Source organism: Coregonus clupeaformis, chromosome 29 (assembly GCF_020615455.1).
Source record: "Coregonus clupeaformis isolate EN_2021a chromosome 29, ASM2061545v1, whole genome shotgun sequence".
Taxonomy (NCBI): domain Eukaryota; kingdom Metazoa; phylum Chordata; class Actinopteri; order Salmoniformes; family Salmonidae; genus Coregonus; species Coregonus clupeaformis.
Window position 1 is genome coordinate 643,339 of NC_059220.1, and position 19,360 is coordinate 662,698.

A 19,360-nucleotide genomic window follows, 5' to 3' on the forward strand; every position below is an offset into this window, starting at 1 on the left:
GGGTTACAGACTGGTACTATAGATTAGGGTTAGGGTTACAGACTGGTGCTATAGATTAGAGTTAGGGTTACAGACTGGTACTATAGATTAGGGTTAGGGTTACAGACTGGTGCTAAAGATTAGGGTTAGGGTTACAGACTGGTGCTATAGATTAGGGTTAGGGTTACAGACTGGTGCTATAGATTAGGGCCGGGTGTTATAGTCTCACCATGCAGGACAGACTGGTGCTATAGATTAGGGCTGGGTGTTATAGTCTCACCATGCAGGACAGACTGGTACTATAGATTAGGGTTAGGGTTACAGACTGGTACTATAGATTAGGGTTAGGGTTAGAGACTGGTGCTATAGATTAGGGTTAGGGTTACAGACTGGTGCTATAGATTAGGGTTAGGGTTACAGACTGGTGCTATAGATTAGGGTTAGGGTTACAGACTGGTGCTATAGATTAGGGTTAGGGTTACAGACTGGTGCTATAGATTAGGGTTAGGGTTACAGACTGGTGCTATAGATTAGGGCCGGGTGTTATAGTCTCACCATGCAGGACAGACTGGTACTATAGATTAGGGTTAGGGTTACAGACTGGTGCTATAGATTAGGGTTAGGGTTACAGACTGGTGCTATAGATTAGGGTTAGGGTTAGAGACTGGTGCTATAGATTAGGGCTGGGTGTTATAGTCTCACCATGCAGAACAGACTGGTGCTATAGATTAGGGCTGGGTGTTATAGTCTCACCATATAGGACAGACTGGTGCTATAGATTAGGGTTAGGGTTACAGACTGGTACTATAGATTAGGGTTAGGGTTACAGACTGGTACTATAGATTAGGGTTAGGGTTACAGACTGGTACTATAGATTAGGGTTAGGGTTACAGACTGGTACTATAGATTAGGGTTAGGGTTACAGACTGGTACTATAGATTAGGGTTAGGGTTACAGACTGGTACTATAGATTAGGGTTAGGGTTACAGACTGGTGCTATAGATTAGGGTTAGGGTTACAGACTGGTGCTATAGATTAGGGCTGGGTGTTATAGTCTCACCATGCAGAACAGACTGGTGCTATAGATTAGGGCTGGGTGTTATAGTCTCACCATGCAGGACAGACTGGTATAGATTAGGGCTGGGTGTTATAGTCTCACCATGCAGGACAGACTGGTACTATGGATTAGGGTTAGGGTTACAGACTGGTGCTATAGATTAGTGCTGGGTGTTATAGTCTCACCATGCAGGACAGACTGGTACTATAGATTAGGGTTAGGGTTACAGACTGGTACTATAGATTAGGGCTGGGTGTTATAGTCTCACCATGCAGGACAGACTGGTGCTATAGATTAGGGTTAGGGTTACAGACTGGTGCTATAGATTAGGGTTAGGGTTACAGACTGGTACTATAGATTAGGGCTGGGTGTTATAGTCTCACCATGCAGGACAGACTGGTACTATAGATTAGGGCTGGGTGTTATAGTCTCACCATGCAGAACCGACTGGTGCTATAGATTAGGGCTGGTTGTTATAGTCTCACCATGCAGGACAGACTGGTGCTATAGATTAGGGTTAGGGTTACAGACTGGTACTATAGATTAGGGTTAGGGTTACAGACTGGTACTATAGATTAGGGTTAGGGTTACAGACTGGTGCTATAGATTAGGGTTAGGGTTACAGACTGGTGCTATAGATTAGGGCTGGGTGTTATAGTCTCACCATGCAGGACAGACTGGTACTATAGATTAGGGCTGGGTGTTATAGTCTCACCATGCAGAACAGACTGGTGCTATAGATTAGGGCTGGGTGTTATAGTCTCACCATGCAGGACAGACTGGTGCTATAGATTAGGGTTAGGGTTACAGACTGGTACTATAGATTAGGGTTAGGGTTACAGACTGGTACTATAGATTAGGGTTAGGGTTACAGACTGGTGCTATAGATTAGGGTTAGGGTTACAGACTGGTGCTATAGATTAGGGTTAGGGTTACAGACTGGTGCTATAGATTAGGGCTGGGTGTTATAGTCTCACCATGCAGAACAGACTGGTGCTATAGATTAGGGCTGGGTGTTATAGTCTCACCATGCAGGACAGACTGGTGCTATAGATTAGGGTTAGGGTTACAGACTGGTACTATAGATTAGGGTTAGGGTTACAGACTGGTACTATAGATTAGGGTTAGGGTTACAGACTGGTGCTATAGATTAGGGTTAGGGTTACAGACTGGTACTATAGATTAGGGTTAGGGTTACATCTGGTGCTATAGATTAGGGTTAGGGTTACAGACTGGTGCTATAGATTAGGGTTAGGGTTACAGACTGGTGCTATAGATTAGGGTTAGGGTTACAGACTGGTGCTATAGATTAGGGTTAGGGTTACAGACTGGTACTATAGATTAGGGTTAGGGTTACAGACTGGTGCTATAGATTAGGGTTAGGGTTACAGACTGGTGCTATAGATTAGGGTTAGGGTTACAGACTGGTACTATAGATTAGGGCTGGGTGTTATAGTCTCACCATGCAGGACAGACTGGTACTATAGATTAGGGCTGGGTGTTATAGTCTCACCATGCAGGACAGACTGGTACTATAGATTAGGGCTGGGTGTTATAGTCTCACCATGCAGGACAGACTGGTGCTATAGATTAGGGTTAGGGTTACAGACTGGTACTATAGATTAGGGCTGGGTGTTATAGTCTCACCATGCAGGACAGACTGGTACTATAGATTAGGGCTGGGTGTTATAGTCTCACCATGCAGGACAGACTGGTACTATAGATTAGGGCTGGGTGTTATAGTCTCACCATGCAGGACAGACTGGTACTATAGATTAGGGCTGGGTGTTATAGTCTCACCATGCAGGACAGACTGGTACTATAGATTAGGGTTAGGGTTACAGACTGGTACTATAGATTAGGGTTAGGGTTACAGACTGGTACTATAGATTAGGGTTAGGGTTACAGACTGGTACTATAGATTAGGGCTGGGTGTTATAGTCTCACCATGCAGGACAGACTGGTACTATAGATTAGGGTTAGGGTTACAGACTGGTACTATAGATTAGGGTTAGGGTTACAGACTGGTGCTATAGATTAGGGTTAGGGTTACAGACTGGTGCTATAGATTAGGGCTGGGTGTTATAGTCTCACCATGCAGAACAGACTGGTGCTATAGATTAGGGCTGGGTGTTATAGTCTCACCATGCAGGACAGACTGGTGCTATAGATTAGGGTTAGGGTTACAGACTGGTACTATAGATTAGGGTTAGGGTTACAGACTGGTACTATAGATTAGGGTTAGGGTTACAGACTGGTGCTATAGATTAGGGTTAGGGTTACAGACTGGTGCTATAGATTAGGGCTGGGTGTTATAGTCTCACCATGCAGGACAGACTGGTACTATAGATTAGGGCTGGGTGTTATAGTCTCACCATGCAGAACAGACTGGTGCTATAGATTAGGGCTGGGTGTTATAGTCTCACCATGCAGGACAGACTGGTGCTATAGATTAGGGTTAGGGTTACAGACTGGTACTATAGATTAGGGTTAGGGTTACAGACTGGTACTATAGATTAGGGTTAGGGTTACAGACTGGTGCTATAGATTAGGGTTAGGGTTACAGACTGGTGCTATAGATTAGGGTTAGGGTTACAGACTGGTGCTATAGATTAGGGCTGGGTGTTATAGTCTCACCATGCAGAACAGACTGGTGCTATAGATTAGGGCTGGGTGTTATATTCTCACCATGCAGGACAGACTGGTGCTATAGATTAGGGTTAGGGTTACAGACTGGTACTATAGATTAGGGTTAGGGTTACAGACTGGTACTATAGATTAGGGTTAGGGTTACAGACTGGTGCTATAGATTAGGGTTAGGGTTACAGACTGGTACTATAGATTAGGGTTAGGGTTACAGACTGGTGCTATAGATTAGGGTTAGGGTTACAGACTGGTGCTATAGATTAGGGTTAGGGTTACAGACTGGTGCTATAGATTAGGGTTAGGGTTACAGACTGGTGCTATAGATTAGGGTTAGGGTTACAGACTGGTACTATAGATTAGGGTTAGGGTTACAGACTGGTGCTATAGATTAGGGTTAGGGTTACAGACTGGTGCTATAGATTAGGGTTAGGGTTACAGACTGGTACTATAGATTAGGGCTGGGTGTTATAGTCTCACCATGCAGGACAGACTGGTACTATAGATTAGGGCTGGGTGTTATAGTCTCACCATGCAGGACAGACTGGTACTATAGATTAGGGCTGGGTGTTATAGTCTCACCATGCAGGACAGACTGGTGCTATAGATTAGGGTTAGGGTTACAGACTGGTACTATAGATTAGGGCTGGGTGTTATAGTCTCACCATGCAGGACAGACTGGTACTATAGATTAGGGCTGGGTGTTATAGTCTCACCATGCAGGACAGACTGGTACTATAGATTAGGGCTGGGTGTTATAGTCTCACCATGCAGGACAGACTGGTACTATAGATTAGGGCTGGGTGTTATAGTCTCACCATGCAGGACAGACTGGTACTATAGATTAGGGTTAGGGTTACAGACTGGTACTATAGATTAGGGTTAGGGTTACAGACTGGTACTATAGATTAGGGTTAGGGTTACAGACTGGTACTATAGATTAGGGCTGGGTGTTATAGTCTCACCATGCAGGACAGACTGGTACTATAGATTAGGGTTAGGGTTACAGACTGGTACTATAGATTAGGGTTAGGGTTACAGACTGGTGCTATAGATTAGGGTTAGGGTTACAGACTGGTACTATAGATTAGGGCTGGGTGTTATAGTCTCACCATGCAGAACAGACTGGTACTATAGATTAGGGCTGGGTGTTATAGTCTCACCATGCAGGACAGACTGGTGCTATAGATTAGGGTTAGGGTTACAGACTGGTACTATAGATTAGGGTTAGGGTTACAGACTGGTACTATAGATTAGGGTTAGGGTTACAGACTGGTACTATAGATTAGGGTTAGGGTTACAGACTGGTACTATAGATTAGGGTTAGGGTTACAGACTGGTACTATAGATTAGGGCTGGGTGTTATAGTCTCACCATGCAGGACAGACTGGTGCTATAGATTAGGGCTGGGTGTTATAGTCTCACCATGCAGGACAGACTGGTACTATAGATTAGGGCTGGGTGTTATAGTCTCACCATGCAGGACAGACTGGTACTATAGATTAGGGCTGGGTGTTATAGTCTCACCATGCAGGACAGACTGGTACTATAGATTAGGGTTAGGGTTACAGACTGGTACTATAGATTAGGGCTGGGTGTTATAGTCTCACCATGCAGGACAGACTGGTACTATAGATTAGGGTTAGGGTTACAGACTGGTACTATAGATTAGGGTTAGGGTTACAGACTGGTGCTATAGATTAGGGTTAGGGTTACAGACTGGTACTATAGATTAGGGTTAGGGTTACAGACTGGTACTATAGATTAGGGCTGGGTGTTATAGTCTCACCATGCAGGACAGACTGGTACTATAGATTAGGGCTGGGTGTTATAGTCTCACCATGCAGGACAGACTGGTACTATAGATTAGGGCTGGGTGTTATAGTCTCACCATGCAGGACAGACTGGTACTATAGATTAGGGTTAGGGTTACAGACTGGTGCTATAGATTAGGGTTAGGGTTACAGACTGGTACTATAGATTAGGGTTAGGGTTACAGACTGGTGCTATAGATTAGGGTTAGGGTTACAGACTGGTACTATAGATTAGGGCTGGGTGTTATAGTCTCACCATGCAGGACAGACTGGTACTATAGATTAGGGCTGGGTGTTATAGTCTCACCATGCAGGACAGACTGGTACTATAGATTAGGGCTGGGTGTTATGGTCTCACCATGCAGGACAGACTGGTGCAGGCTCCAATAGATACTGAGGCAGTTCTTCTCTCTCTTCATGCCTCGTTTACACTGGCAGCCGTGGAGCGGGGAGGAGAGCAGTGCCGTGACTGCGTTCTCACACTGGTTCCTGGCCCCAGGTCCCAGCTTCACACTGCCGTCCCCCGCCACACACTGTCTCAGCGTCCGCAGACGAGGGCTGCACGCTTCATCATTTGAGCAGGTGTCCCCAGCCTGTAGACAGTCTCTGTCCCTCCCTGCAGACACAGAGAGGGGGAGCCCTGGTGAAGAGACAGCAGGGTTAGAGATCAGGGTTTTGGGTTAGAGGTTAGGGGTCAGGGGTCAGGGGTTATGGTTGGGGTGGTGTAACCAACCTATAGACAGTCTCTGTCCCTCCCTGCAGACACAGAGAGGGGGAGCCCAGGGGAAGAGACAGCAATAATTTCAACCAATTCAGATGGCAGTACAGCACTAGGTGATAATACTGGTTAGTACTAGGTGATAATACTAGTTAGCACTAGGTGATAATACTGGTTAGTACTAGGTGATAATACTGGTTAGTACTAGGTGATAATACTGGTTAGTACTAGGTGATAATACTGGTTAGTACTAGGTGATAATACTGGTTAGTACTAGGTGATAATACTGGTTAGTACTAGGTGATAATACTGGTTAGTACTAGGTGATAATACTGGTTACTACTAGGTGATAATACTGGTTAGTACTAGGTGATAATACTGGTTAGTACTAGGTGATAATACTGGTTAGGACTAGGTGATAATACTGGTTAGGACTAGGTGATAATACTGGTTAATACTAGGTGATAATACTGGTTAGTACCAGGTGATAATACTGGTTAGTACTAGGTGATAATACTGGTTAGTACTAGGTGATAATACTGGTTAGTACTAGGTGATAATAATGGTTAGGACTAGGTGATAATACTGGTTAGGACTAGGTGATAATACTGGTTAATACTAGGTGATAATACTAGTTAGTACTAGGTGATAATACTGGTTAGTACTAGGTGATAATACTGGTTAGTACTAGGTGATAATACTAGTTAGTACTAGGTGATAATACTGGTTAGTACTAGGTGATAATACTGGTTAGTACTAGGTGATAATACTAGTTAGTACTAGGTGATAATACTAGTTAGTACTAGGTGATAATACTAGTTAGTACTAGGTGATAATACTAGTTAGTACTAGGTGATAATACTGGTTAGTACTAGGTGATAATACTGGTTAGTACTAGGTGATAATACTGGTTAGGACTAGGTGATAATACCGGTTAGTACTAGGTGATAATACTGGTTAGTACTAGGTGATAATACTGGTTAGTACTAGGTGATAATACTGGTTAGTACTAGGTGATAATACTGGTTAGGACTAGGTGATAATACTGGTTAGTACTAGGTGATAATACTGGTTAGTACTAGGTGATAATACTGGTTAGTACTAGGTGATAATACTGGTTAGTACTAGGTGATAATACTAGTTAGTACTAGGTGATAATACTGGTTAGTACTAGGTGATAGGTCATGTTTTAGATGTTAATGGACCTTTATTCAACCAGTAAAGACCCTTGAGGTTAGAAACCTTTCTTTGCAGCCTGGTCTCATAGACTAGATGTAACACAGTCAATTTACATCTGGGACACTCAAATTATTATGATATGTTATATTTAGTATGGTTACATAAGTATGGTATGGTTTAGTATGGTATGGTTTAGTATGGTATGGTTTAGTATGGTATGGTTTAGTATGGTATGGTTTAGTATGGTTACATAAGTATGGTATGGTTTAGTATGGTATGGTTTAGTATGGTATGGTTTAGTATGGTATGGTTTAGTATGGTATGGTTTAGTATGGTTACATAAGACAGAAGGTTTATTAAGGAAAAAACCAAATGGACGATGGATGGGTGGAATGTATACCATGAACATCTAGCAACCCCAATGTTGCGTGTTCGAATCTCAACACGGAAAACTTTAGCATTTTAGCAAATTAGCAACTACTTACTACTTTTTAGCTACTTTGCAACTACTTTCCCCTAACGCTAACCCTTCCCCTAACGCTAACCTTAACCCTTTAACCTAACTCCTAACCTTAACCCTAACACCTAACCCTAACCCCTAGTTAGCTAACGTTAGCGTTAGCCACCTAATCACCTAGCTTTTAGCCACAACAAATTGGAAATCATAACATATCATCAGTTTTGAAAATTCGTAACATATTGTATAAAATCGTAATTCGTAACATATTGTATAAAATCGTAATTCGTAACATATTGTATAAAATCGTAATTCGTAACATATTGTATAAAATCGTAATTCGTAACATATCCGAATTGTAATTCGTAACACATCATACGAAATGGATGACGGAAATCCACAAATGAATACATACCATACGAAATGTAACATATTATTACATTTACATTTTAGTCATTTAGCAGACGCTCTTATCCAGAGCGACTTACAGTTAGTGAATACATATTTTTTTTATACTGGCCCCCCGTGGGAATTGAACCCACAACCCTGGCGTTGCAAACGCCATGCTCTATCAACTGAGCTACATCCCTGCCGGCCATTCCCTCCCCTACCCTGGACGACGCTGGGCCAATTGTGCGCCGCCCATGAGTCTCCCGGTCGCGGCCGGCTGCGACAGAGCCTGGATTCGAACCAGGATCTCTAGTGGCACAGTTAGCACTGCGATGCAGTGCCTTAGACCACTGCGCCACTCAGGAGTATGTCATGATTCTGAAGTGTAACGTCATGTTTCTGAAGTGTTATGTCATGTTTCTGAAGTGTTACGTCATGTTTCTGAAGTGTTAAGTCATGTTTCTGAAGTGTTATGTCATGTTTCTGAAGTGTTACGTCATGTTTCTGAAGTGTTATGTCATGTTTCTGAAGTGTTATGTCATGTTTCTGAAGTGTTACGTCATGTTTCTGAAGTGTTATGTCATGTTTCTGAAGTGTTATGTCTTGTTTCTGAAATGTTACATCATGTTTCTGAAGTGTTATGTCATGTTTCTGAAGTGTTACATCATGTTTCTGAAGTGTTATGTCATGTTTCTGAAGTGTTACGTCATGTTTCTGAAGTGTTATGTCATGTTTCTGAAGTGTTACATCATGTTTCTGAAGTGTTATGTCATGTTTCTGAAGTGTTACGTCATGTTTCTGAAGTGTTATGTCATGTTTCTGAAGTGTTATGTCATGTTTCTGAAGTGTTACATAATGTTTCTGAAGTGTTACGTCATGTTTCTGAAGTGTTACGTCATGTTTCTGAAGTGTTATGTCATGTTTCTGAAGTGTTACGTCATGTTTCTGAAGTGTTATGTCATGTTTCTGAAGTGTTACGTCATGTTTCTGAAGTGTTATGTCATGTTTCTGAAGTGTTACGTCATGTTTCTGAAGTGTTATGTCATGTTTCTGAAGTGTTATGTCATGTTTCTGAAGTGTTACATCATGTTTCTGAAGTGTTATGCCTTGTTTCTGAAGTGTTATGTCATGTTTCTGAAGTGTTACGTCATGTTTCTGAAGTGTTATGTTATGTTTCTGATGTGTTATGTCATGTTTCTGAAGTGTTATGTCATGTTTCTGAAGTGTTACGTTATGTTTCTGATGTGTTATGTCATGTTTCTGAAGTGTTACGTCATGTTTCTGAAGTGTTATGTCATGTTTCTGAAGTGTTACGTCATGTTTCTGAAGTGTTATGTCATGTTTCTGAAGTGTTATGTCATGTTTCTGAAGTGTTACATCATGTTTCTGAAGTGTTATGCCTTGTTTCTGAAGTGTTATGCCTTGTTTCTGAAGTGTTATGTCATGTTTCTGACGTGTTATGTCATGTTTCTGAAGTGTTACGTTATGTTTCTGATGTGTTATGTCATGTTTCTGAAGTGTTATGCCTTGTTTCTGAAGTGTTATGTCATGTTTCTGAAGTGTTATGCCTTGTTTCTGAAGTGTTATGCCTTGTTTCTGAAGTGTTATGTCATGTTTCTGAAGTGTTACGTCATGTTTCTGAAGTGTTACGTCATGTTTGTGAAGTGTTATGCCTTGTTTCTGAAGTGTTATGTCATGTTTCTGCAGTGTTACGTCATGTTTCTGATGTGTTATGTCATGTTTCTGAAGTGTTGTCCAACTAGGATCACCCAGCCACATAATAATACACACAGGCACAAACGACCTGAGAACAAAGCAGGAAAGGGTGGCCACAGCAGTCAAGGTCTCCATTCTCTATTGTCAGAGTCTAGAGTCTCCATTCTCTACTGTCAGAGTCTACAGTCTCCATTCTGTACTATCAGAGTGCTACAGTGTCCATTCTCTAATGTCAGAGTCTACAGTCTCCATTCTCTACTGACGGGTAGCTGATAAGGACAACCTATTGTAAACAGAGAGGTTGAGAGGGTAGCTGATAAGGACAACCTATTGTAAACAGAGAGGTTGAGAGGGTAGCTGATAAGGACAACCTATTGTAAACAGAGAGGTTGAGAGGGTAGCTGATAAGGACAACCTACAGTAAACAGAGAGGTTGAGAGGGTAGCTGATAAGGAACCTACAGTAAACAGAGAGGTTGAGAGGGGGTAGCTGATAAGGACAACCTACAGTAAACAGAGAGGTTGAGAGGGGGTAGCTGATAAGGACAACCTACAGTAAACAGAGAGGTTGAGAGGGTAGCTGATAAGGACAACCTACAGTAAACAGAGAGGTTGAGAGGGTAGCTGATAAGGACAACCTACAGTAAACAGAGAGGTTGAGAGGGTAGCTGATAAGGACAACCTACAGTAAACAGAGAGGTTGAGAGAGGGTAGCTGATAAGGACAACCTACAGTAAACAGAGAGGTTGAGAGGGTAGCTGATAAGGAACCTACAGTAAACAGAGAGGTTGAGAGGGTAGCTGATAAGGACAACCTACAGTAAACAGAGAGGTTGAGAGGGTAGCTGATAAGGACAACCTACAGTAAACAGAGAGGTTGAGAGGGTAGCTGATAAGGACAACCTACAGTAAACAGAGAGGTTGAGAGGGTAGCTGATAAGGACAACCTACAGTAAACAGAGAGGTTGAGAGGGTAGCTGATAAGGACAACCTACAGTAAACAGAGAGGTTGAGAGGGTAGCTGATAAGGACAACCTACAGTAAACAGAGAGGTTGAGAGGGTAGCTGATAAGGACAACCTACAGTAAACAGAGAGGTTGAGAGGGTAGCTGATAAGGACAACCTACAGTAAACAGAGAGGTTGAGAGGGTAGCTGATAAGGACAACCACAGTAAACAGAGAGGTAGAGAGGGTAGCTGATAAGGACAACCTACAGTAAACAGAGAGGTTGAGAGAGGGTAGCTGATAAGGACAACCTACAGTAAACAGAGAGGTTGAGAGAGGGTAGCTGATAAGGACAACCTACAGTAAACAGAGAGGTTGAGATGGTAGCTGATAAGGACAACCTACAGTAAACAGAGAGGTTGAGAGAGGGTAGCTGATAAGGACAACCTACAGTAAACAGAGAGGTTGAGATGGTAGCTGATAAGGACAACCTACAGTAAACAGAGAGGTTGAGAGGGTAGCTGATAAGGACAACCACAGTAAACAGAGAGGTAGAGAGAGTGTAGCTGATAAGGACAACATACAGTAAACAGAGAGGTTGAGAGGGTAGCTGATAAGGACAAACTACAGTAAACAGAGAGGTTGAGAGAGGGTAGCTGATAAGGACAACCTACAGTAAACAGAGAGGTTGAGAGAGGGTAGCTGATAAGGACAACCTACAGTAAACAGAGAGGTTGAGAGGGTAGCTGATAAGGACAACCTACAGTAAACAGAGAGGTTGAGAGAGGGTAGCTGATAAGGAACCTACAGTAAACAGAGAGGTTGAGAGGGTAGCTGATAAGGAACCTACAGTAAACAGAGAGGTTGAGAGGGTAGCTGATAAGGACAACCTACAGTAAACAGAGAGGTTGAGAGGGTAGCTGATAAGGACAACCTACAGTAAACAGAGAGGTTGAGAGGGTAGCTGATAAGGACAACCTACAGTAAACAGAGAGGTTGAGAGGGTAGCTGATAAGGACAACCTACAGTAAACAGAGAGGTTGAGAGGGTAGCTGATAAGGACAACCACAGTAAACAGAGAGGTTGAGAGGATAGCTGATAAGGACAACCTGCAGTAAACAGAGAGGTTGAGAGAGTGTAGCTGATAAGGACAACATACAGTAATCAGAGAGGTTGAGAGGGTAGCTGATAAGGACAAACTACAGTAAACAGAGAGGTTGAGAGAGGGTAGCTGATAAGGACAACCTACAGTAAACAGAGAGGTTGAGAGAGGGTAGCTGATAAGGACAACCTACAGTAAACAGAGAGGTTGAGAGAGGGTAGCTGATAAGGACAACCTACAGTAAACAGAGAGGTTGAGAGGGTAGCTGATAAGGAACCTACAGTAAACAGAGAGGTTGAGAGGGGGTAGCTGATAAGGACAACCTACAGTAAACAGAGAGGTTGAGAGGGTAGCTGATAAGGAACCTACAGTAAACAGAGAGGTTGAGAGGGTAGCTGATAAGGACAATCTACAGTAAACAGAGAGGTTGAGAGAGGGTAGCTGATAAGGAACCTACAGTAAACAGAGAGGTTGAGAGGGTAGCTGATAAGGACAACCTACAGTAAACAGAGAGGTTGAGAGGGTAGCTGATAAGGACAATCTACAGTAAACAGAGAGGTTGAGAGAGGGTAGCTGATAAGGAACCTACAGTAAACAGAGAGGTTGAGAGGGGGTAGCTGATAAGGACAATCTACAGTAAACAGAGAGGTTGAGAGAGGGTAGCTGATAAGGAACCTACAGTAAACAGAGAGGTTGAGAGGGTAGCTGATAAGGACAACCTACAGTAAACAGAGAGGTTGAGAGGGTAGCTGATAAGGACAATCTACAGTAAACAGAGAGGTTGAGAGAGGGTAGCTGATAAGGAACCTACAGTAAACAGAGAGGTTGAGAGGGTAGCTGATAAGGACAACCTACAGTAAACAGAGAGGTTGAGAGGGGGTAGCTGATAAGGACAACCTACAGTAAACAGAGAGGTTGAGAGGGTAGCTGATAAGGAACCTACAGTAAACAGAGAGGTTGAGAGGGGGTAGCTGATAAGGACAACCTACAGTAAACAGAGATGTTGAGAGGGGGTAGCTGATAAGGACAACCTACAGTAAACAGAGAGGTTGAGAGGGTAGCTGATAAGGACAACCTACAGTAAACAGAGAGGTTGAGAGGGTAGCTGATAAGGAACCTACAGTAAACAGAGAGGTTGAGAGGGTAGCTGATAAGGACAACCTACAGTAAACAGAGAGGTTGAGAGGGTAGCTGATAAGGACAACCTACAGTAAACAGAGAGGTTGAGAGGGTAGCTGATAAGGACAATCTACAGTAAACAGAGAGGTTGAGAGAGGGTAGCTGATAAGGAACCTACAGTAAACAGAGAGGTTGAGAGGGTAGCTGATAAGGAACCTACAGTAAACAGAGAGGTTGAGAGGGGGTAGCTGATAAGGACAATCTACAGTAAACAGAGAGGTTGAGAGAGGGTAGCTGATAAGGAACCTACAGTAAACAGAGAGGTTGAGAGGGTAGCTGATAAGGACAACCTACAGTAAACAGAGAGGTTGAGAGGGGGTAGCTGATAAGGACAACCTACAGTAAACAGAGAGGTTGAGAGGGTAGCTGATAAGGAACCTACAGTAAACAGAGAGGTTGAGAGGGGGTAGCTGATAAGGACAACCTACAGTAAACAGAGAGGTTGAGAGGGGGTAGCTGATAAGGACAACCTACAGTAAACAGAGAGGTTGAGAGGGTAGCTGATAAGGACAACCTACAGTAAACAGAGAGGTTGAGAGGGTAGCTGATAAGGAACCTACAGTAAACAGAGAGGTTGAGAGGGTAGCTGATAAGGACAACCTACAGTAAACAGAGAGGTTGAGAGGGTAGCTGATAAGGACAACCTACAGTAAACAGAGAGGTTGAGAGGGTAGCTGATAAGGACAACCTACAGTAAACAGAGAGGGTTGAGAGAGGGTAGCTGATAAGGACAACCTACAGTAAACAGAGAGGTTGAGAGGGTAGCTGATAAGGAACCTACAGTAAACAGAGAGGTTGAGAGGGTAGCTGATAAGGACAACCTACAGTAAACAGAGAGGTTGAGAGGGTAGCTGATAAGGACAACCACAGTAAACAGAGAGGTAGAGAGAGTGTAGCTGATAAGGACAACATACAGTAAACAGAGAGGTTGAGAGGGTAGCTGATAAGGACAAACTACAGTAAACAGAGAGGTTGAGAGAGGGTAGCTGATAAGGACAACCTACAGTAAACAGAGAGGTTGAGAGAGGGTAGCTGATAAGGACAACCTACAGTAAACAGAGAGGTTGAGAGGGTAGCTGATAAGGACAACCTACAGTAAACAGAGAGGTTGAGAGAGGGTAGCTGATAAGGAACCTACAGTAAACAGAGAGGTTGAGAGGGTAGCTGATAAGGACAACCTACAGTAAACAGAGAGGTTGAGAGGGTAGCTGATAAGGACAACCTACAGTAAACAGAGAGGTTGAGAGGGTAGCTGATAAGGACAACCTACAGTAAACAGAGAGGTTGAGAGGATAGCTGATAAGGACAACCTGCAGTAAACAGAGAGGTAGAGAGAGTGTAGCTGATAAGGACAACATACAGTAAACAGAGAGGTTGAGAGGGTAGCTGATAAGGACAAACTACAGTAAACAGAGAGGTTGAGAGGGTAGCTGATAAGGACAACCTACAGTAAACAGAGAGGTTGAGAGAGGGTAGCTGATTTTTATTTTATTTTATTTCACCTTTATTTAACCAGGTAAGCCAGTTGAGAACAGGTTCTCATTTACAACTGCGACCTGGCCAAGATAAAGCAAAGTAGTGCAATAAAAACAACACAGAGTTACATATGGGGTAAAAAAACAAAGTCAGAAATACAACAGAAAATATATATACAGTGTGTGCAAATGTAGCAAGTTATGGAGGTAAGGCAATAAATAGGCTATAGTGCAGAATAATTACAATAGTATTAACACTGGAATGCTAGATGTGCAAGAGATTATGTGCAAATAGAGATACTGGGGTGCAAAAGAGCAAAATAAATAACAATATAGGGATGAGGTAGTTGGGTGGGCTAATTTCAGATGGGCTGTGTACAGGTGCAGTGATCGGTAAGGTGCTCTGACAACTGATGCTTAAAGTTATTGAGGGAGATAAGTCTCCAGCTTCAGAGATTTTTGCAATTCGTTCCAGTCATTGGCAGCAGAGAACTGGAAGGAATGGCGGCCAAAGGAGGTGTTGGCTTTGGGAATGACCAGTGAGATATACCTGCTGGAGCGCAGACTACGGGTGGGTGCTGCTATGGTGACCAATGAGCTAAGATAAGGCGGGGATTTGCCTAGCAGTGATTTATAGATGGCCTGGAGCCAGTGGGTTTGACGACGGACATGTAGTGAGGACCAGCCAACAAGAGCGTACAGGTCACAGTGGTGGGTAGTGTATGGGGCTTTGGAGACAAAACGGATGGCACTGTGATAGACTACATCCAATTTGCTGAGTAGAGTGTTGGAGGCTATTTTGTAAATGACATCGCCGAAGTCAAGGATCGGTAGGATAGTCAGTTTTACGAGGGCATGTTTGGCAGCATGAGTGAAGGAGGCTTTGTTGCGAAATAGGAAGCCGATTCTAGATTTAACTTTGGATTGATACTGATAAGGACAACCTACAGTAAACAGAGAGGTTGAGAGAGGGTAGCTGATAAGGACAACCTACAGTAAACAGAGAGGTTGAGAGAGGGTAGCTGATAAGGAACCTACAGTAAACAGAGAGGTTGAGAGGGTAGCTGATAAGGAACCTACAGTAAACAGAGAGGTAGAGAGAGTGTAGCTGATAAGGACAACCTACAGTAAACAGAGAGGTAGAGAGAGTGTAGCTGATAAGGACAACATACAGTAAACAGAGAGGTTGAGAGGGGGTAGCTGATAAGGACAATCTACAGTAAACAGAGAGGTTGAGAGGGTAGCTGATAAGGACAACCTACAGTAAACAGAGAGGTAGAGAGAGTGTAGCTGATAAGGACAACATACAGTAAACAGAGAGGTTGAGAGGGGGTAGCTGATAAGGACAATCTACAGTAAACAGAGAGGTTGAGAGGGTAGCTGATAAGGACAACCTACAGTAAACAGAGAGGTTGAGAGGGTAGCTGATAAGGACAACCTACAGTAAACAGAGAGGTTGAGAGGGTAGCTGATAAGGACAATCTACAGTAAACAGAGAGGTTGAGAGAGGGTAGCTGATAAGGAACCTACAGTAAACAGAGAGGTTGAGAGGGTAGCTGATAAGGAACCTACAGTAAACAGAGAGGTTGAGAGGGGGTAGCTGATAAGGACAATCTACAGTAAACAGAGAGGTTGAGAGAGGGTAGCTGATAAGGAACCTACAGTAAACAGAGAGGTTGAGAGGGTAGCTGATAAGGACAACCTACAGTAAACAGAGAGGTTGAGAGGGGGTAGCTGATAAGGACAACCTACAGTAAACAGAGAGGTTGAGAGAGGGTAGCTGATAAGGATAACCTACAGTAAATAGAGAGGTAGAGAGAGTGTAGCTGATAAGGACAACATACAGTAAACAGAGAGGTTGAGAGGGTAGCTGATAAGGACAACCTACAGTAAACAGAGAGGTTGAGAGGGTAGCTGATAAGGACAACCTACAGTAAACAGAGAGGTTGAGAGGGTAGCTGATAAGTACAACCTACAGTAAACAGAGAGGTTGAGAGGGTAGCTGATAAGGACAATCTACAGTAAACAGAGAGGTTGAGAGAGGGTAGCTGATAAGGAACCTACAGTAAACAGAGAGGTTGAGAGGGTAGCTGATAAGGACAAACTACAGTAAACAGAGAGGTTGAGAGAGGGTAGCTGATAAGGACAACCTACAGTAAACAGAGAGGTTGAGAGAGGGTAGCTGATAAGGACAACCTACAGTAAACAGAGAGGTTGAGAGGGTAGCTGATAAGGACAACCTACAGTAAACAGAGAGGTTGAGAGAGGGTAGCTGATAAGGAACCTACAGTAAACAGAGAGGTTGAGAGGGTAGCTGATAAGGACAACCTACAGTAAACAGAGAGGTTGAGAGGGTAGCTGATAAGGACAACCTACAGTAAACAGAGAGGTTGAGAGGGTAGCTGATAAGGACAACCTACAGTAAACAGAGAGGTTGAGAGGATAGCTGATAAGGACAACCTGCAGTAAACAGAGAGGTAGAGAGAGTGTAGCTGATAAGGACAACATACAGTAAACAGAGAGGTTGAGAGGGTAGCTGATAAGGACAAACTACAGTAAACAGAGAGGTTGAGAGGGTAGCTGATAAGGACAACCTACAGTAAACAGAGAGGTTGAGAGAGGGTAGCTGATTTTTATTTTATTTTATTTCACCTTTATTTAACCAGGTAAGCCAGTTGAGAACAGGTTCTCATTTACAACTGCGACCTGGCCAAGATAAAGCAAAGTAGTGCAATAAAAACAACACAGAGTTACATATGGGGTAAAAAAAACAAAGTCAGAAATACAACAGAAAATATATATACAGTGTGTGCAAATGTAGCAAGTTATGGAGGTAAGGCAATAAATAGGCTATAGTGCAGAATAATTACAATAGTATTAACACTGGAATGCTAGATGTGCAAGAGATTATGTGCAAATAGAGATACTGGGGTGCAAAAGAGCAAAATAAATAACAATATAGGGATGAGGTAGTTGGGTGGGCTAATTTCAGATGGGCTGTGTACAGGTGCAGTGATCGGTAAGGTGCTCTGACAACTGATGCTTAAAGTTATTGAGGGAGATAAGAGTCTCCAGCTTCAGAGATTTTTGCAATTCGTTCCAGTCATTGGCAGCAGAGAACTGGAAGGAATGGCGGCCAAAGGAGGTGTTGGCTTTGGGAATGACCAGTGAGATATACCTGCTGGAGCGCAGACTACGGGTGGGTGCTGCTATGGTGACCAATGAGCTAAGATAAGGCGGGGATTTGCCTAGCAGTGATTTATAGATGGCCTGGAGCCAGTGGGTTTGACGACGGACATGTAGTGAGGACCAGCCAACAAGAGCGTACAGGTCACAGTGGTGGGTAGTGTATGGGGCTTTGGAGACAAAACGGATGGCACTGTGATAGACTACATCCAATTTGCTGAGTAGAGTGTTGGAGGCTATTTTGTAAATGACATCGCCGAAGTCAAGGATCGGTAGGATAGTCAGTTTTACGAGGGCATGTTTGGCAGCATGAGTGAAGGAGGCTTTGTTGCGAAATAGGAAGCCGATTCTAGATTTAACTTTGGATTGATACTGATAAGGACAACCTACAGTAAACAGAGAGGTTGAGAGAGGGTAGCTGATAAGGACAACCTACAGTAAACAGAGAGGTTGAGAGAGGGTAGCTGATAAGGAACCTACAGTAAACAGAGAGGTTGAGAGGGTAGCTGATAAGGAACCTACAGTAAACAGAGAGGTAGAGAGAGTGTAGCTGATAAGGACAACATACAGTAAACAGAGAGGTTGAGAGGGGGTAGCTGATAAGGACAATCTACAGTAAACAGAGAGGTTGAGAGGGTAGCTGATAAGGACAACCTACAGTAAACAGAGAGGTAGAGAGAGTGTAGCTGATAAGGACAACATACAGTAAACAGAGAGGTTGAGAGGGGGTAGCTGATAAGGACAATCTACAGTAAACAGAGAGGTTGAGAGGGTAGCTGATAAGGACAACCTACAGTAAACAGAGAGGTTGAGAGGGTAGCTGATAAGGACAACCTACAGTAAACAGAGAGGTTGAGAGGGTAGCTGATAAGGACAATCTACAGTAAACAGAGAGGTTGAGAGAGGGTAGCTGATAAGGAACCTACAGTAAACAGAGAGGTTGAGAGGGTAGCTGATAAGGAACCTACAGTAAACAGAGAGGTTGAGAGGGGGGTAGCTGATAAGGACAATCTACAGTAAACAGAGAGGTTGAGAGAGGGTAGCTGATAAGGAACCTACAGTAAACAGAGAGGTTGAGAGGGTAGCTGATAAGGACAACCTACAGTAAACAGAGAGGTTGAGAGGGGGTAGCTGATAAGGACAACCTACAGTAAACAGAGAGGTTGAGAGAGGGTAGCTGATAAGGATAACCTACAGTAAATAGAGAGGTAGAGAGAGTGTAGCTGATAAGGACAACATACAGTAAACAGAGAGGTTGAGAGGGTAGCTGATAAGGACAACCTACAGTAAACAGAGAGGTTGAGAGGGTAGCTGATAAGGACAACCTACAGTAAACAGAGAGGTTGAGAGGGTAGCTGATAAGGACAACCTACAGTAAACAGAGAGGTTGAGAGGGTAGCTGATAAGTACAACCTACAGTAAACAGAGAGGTTGAGAGGGTAGCTGATAAGGACAATCTACAGTAAACAGAGAGGTTGAGAGAGGGTAGCTGATAAGGAACCTACAGTAAACAGAGAGGTTG

The 19,360-nt window shown here is 43.4% G+C and overlaps 1 protein-coding gene across 1 annotated transcript in view; it reads right to left on the reverse strand.

Moving 5' to 3' along the window:
- Positions 1-8,674, reverse strand: part of LOC121544206 (GDNF family receptor alpha-4-like) — a 90,818-nt gene extending 82,144 nt beyond the window's left edge. The window contains exons 1-3 of the mRNA XM_045209032.1: positions 8,670-8,674; positions 6,227-6,249; positions 5,852-6,133 (exon numbers count right to left, since the gene is read on the reverse strand). Of these exons, the coding sequence (XP_045064967.1) occupies positions 5,852-6,133; positions 6,227-6,249; positions 8,670-8,674 (310 nt within the window). The remainder of the gene's footprint in view (positions 1-5,851; positions 6,134-6,226; positions 6,250-8,669) is intronic.
- Between the last annotated feature and the right edge of the window lie 10,686 nt (positions 8,675-19,360).